Raw genomic sequence first — 2,129 nt, forward strand, 5'->3', positions numbered from 1 at the left:
TTGTAAGTATGTTTTCCTTATTTATTAAAACAAATTGGCTTATAGATGAATTCACTAAAACATAACTACATTCGAGAGAGAAAGGTCAAGTTTATAAGACATTTTTAAATGATTTGGACTTCGTATTTTGTTAAAGAGTTACTGTCAGTTAGAGTAATGACGTGTTTAATAACACGGAAACAACGTGCTTTCTAAAAACATCGAAATATTTGTTTAAACTATAACTGGCAGGGTTACCAATGAAACGTAGATATGTTTTTCATTCTTCCATTTCTATGAATAGGTATAAAACAACATCAGTAAAGAGATGAACTTCAACCTCATCTACGTATATTTTACGTGGCTTGTTGATTTCTACGTTACTTTTGGTGAAAATGATATTCCAGCTGAATCTATTTTGAACTTAACAGATAACAACATTTCTCACGCCGTTTTCTACGAAAAGTCTTTATCTTCTTACTCACAGTTGAGCTCTTCTTACTGTCCAAACCCACGACAAACTGCTCCTTGTTCCTGCACTGGACCACAAGGATTCCTCTACCTTATATGTGATCAGCTAAGTGATGAAGATGAGTTGAAGCGTGTCCTAAGTACAGATTTTCCCGTGAGTGAGTTTGGAAAGTTAAGCCTTACAAACTCCAACATTCCAGTTTGGAGAGAAGGACTTTTAGAAACGGTGAGCTTTGAATATATTTATACATACAAGACTTCCCTCGTTAAGATTTATCCGCAGGCTTTTGGGCCCTCCAAAACAAGCATCAAACGTCTGGAGATTATCCATAATGATCTACATACGTTTCCTTTTAATTACGTTTCAATGTTATACAAACTTGAACAACTTATACTTTATTATAACGCAATCAGAATCATACCGGACCATGCCTTTGGCTTACATACCAAGCTCAAGGAGATAAACCTTTCTTTTAACATGATTCATTATGTCGGATCATTCGCATTCGAGAACCTTCTTGCTTTGAGAGTTCTAAATTTGCGCTATAACAAGTTATTTGTATTGAATAACTATGCTTTTGCTGTTGAACAAGTGAATCCCAATCTCTTACTGGATCTATCCAACAATTATATTATATTTGTTAGTGAAGAAACATTTAGAAATCAAGTACCGAAACTTCTGAACATTTCTAATAATCATCTCCAATCATTGAGTAAATCAAATTTTGAAAACATGCTGAAAACTATGACGACTGAAAGTTATGGAATGATAGTCACTAAAGGTAAGGTTGAATTATATTATTTCTTTATTATCGGAGTCTTAAATGGCTATAGTTGAGTAAAATAATGTTCACCAGTGCTATACAAAATTCACTGTATTTGGTCAAGAGAATTAACAAAATACCAGTACTAAATGTTATTTTATTATTTCTACAAAATCGTTATTTTATAGAATAAGTCAGTTTCTGTAACTGAAACACACCAGTTAACAATAAAATATAAATAAATAAAACGCTACAAATCACTTTTCAAACCACTAGAGCGACGGTAAGTTCTAAATCACAATAGTATCTAACATTATTTCTTTGTAAGGTAATATTTGCAAGCAGTTTGTCACCATTCTTGAATTAATCACTGAATAACTATTAAAGGGTTGTGAAAGCTGAATCCAGAAGATGCTATATAGAGCTGAATCCAGAAGATGCTATATAAAGCTAAATCCAGGAGATGCTATATAGAGCTGAATCCAGGAGATGCTATATAGGGGCTCCGTGCGTCATATTAATACGATTTTGGAGTCTCACCACGTTGTTACAATACGTCATATCTGAATAGGAAGATCTTAAGAAACTGTTAAGTAGAAGTGTGAAGGAATTTCATGCGAATACCATGAAACCTATATGATTTGGATTGAACACGCTAACTACACTTTTACTCATCCATGTGAAACCTATATTATTTGGATTGAACATGCTAACTACACTTTTACTCATCCATGTGAAACCTATGTTATCTGGGATTGAACAGCTAACTACACTTTTTACTCATCCATGTGAAACCTATATTATTTGGATTGAACATGCTAACTACACTTTTACTCATCCATGTGAAACCTATGTTATCTGGGATTGAACATGCTAACTACACTTTTACTCATCCATGTGAAACCTATGTTATCT

General features: G+C 33.3%; 1 protein-coding gene across 2 annotated transcripts in view; it reads left to right on the plus strand.

Moving 5' to 3' along the window:
- The first annotated feature begins 593 nt into the window (after positions 1–593).
- Positions 594–2,129, plus strand: part of LOC111086337 (leucine-rich repeat-containing G-protein coupled receptor 5-like) — a 3,972-nt gene continuing 2,436 nt past the window's right edge. Inside the window, exon 1 of one of the 2 annotated variants that reach the window (XR_002611055.1) lies at positions 594–676. Coding sequence is in view for 1 of the 2 variants with exons in the window: in XM_022388783.1 (XP_022244491.1) it covers positions 818–1,232 (415 nt within the window). In the remaining variant the exon portion in view is untranslated. Of the gene's footprint in view, positions 677–722; positions 1,233–2,129 lie in introns of those variants that run through there. The other variant, XM_022388783.1, reaches the window with a different exon arrangement.

This window comes from Limulus polyphemus, unplaced genomic scaffold (genome assembly GCF_000517525.1).
Source record: "Limulus polyphemus unplaced genomic scaffold, Limulus_polyphemus-2.1.2 Scaffold1024, whole genome shotgun sequence".
Classification (NCBI taxonomy): domain Eukaryota; kingdom Metazoa; phylum Arthropoda; class Merostomata; order Xiphosura; family Limulidae; genus Limulus; species Limulus polyphemus.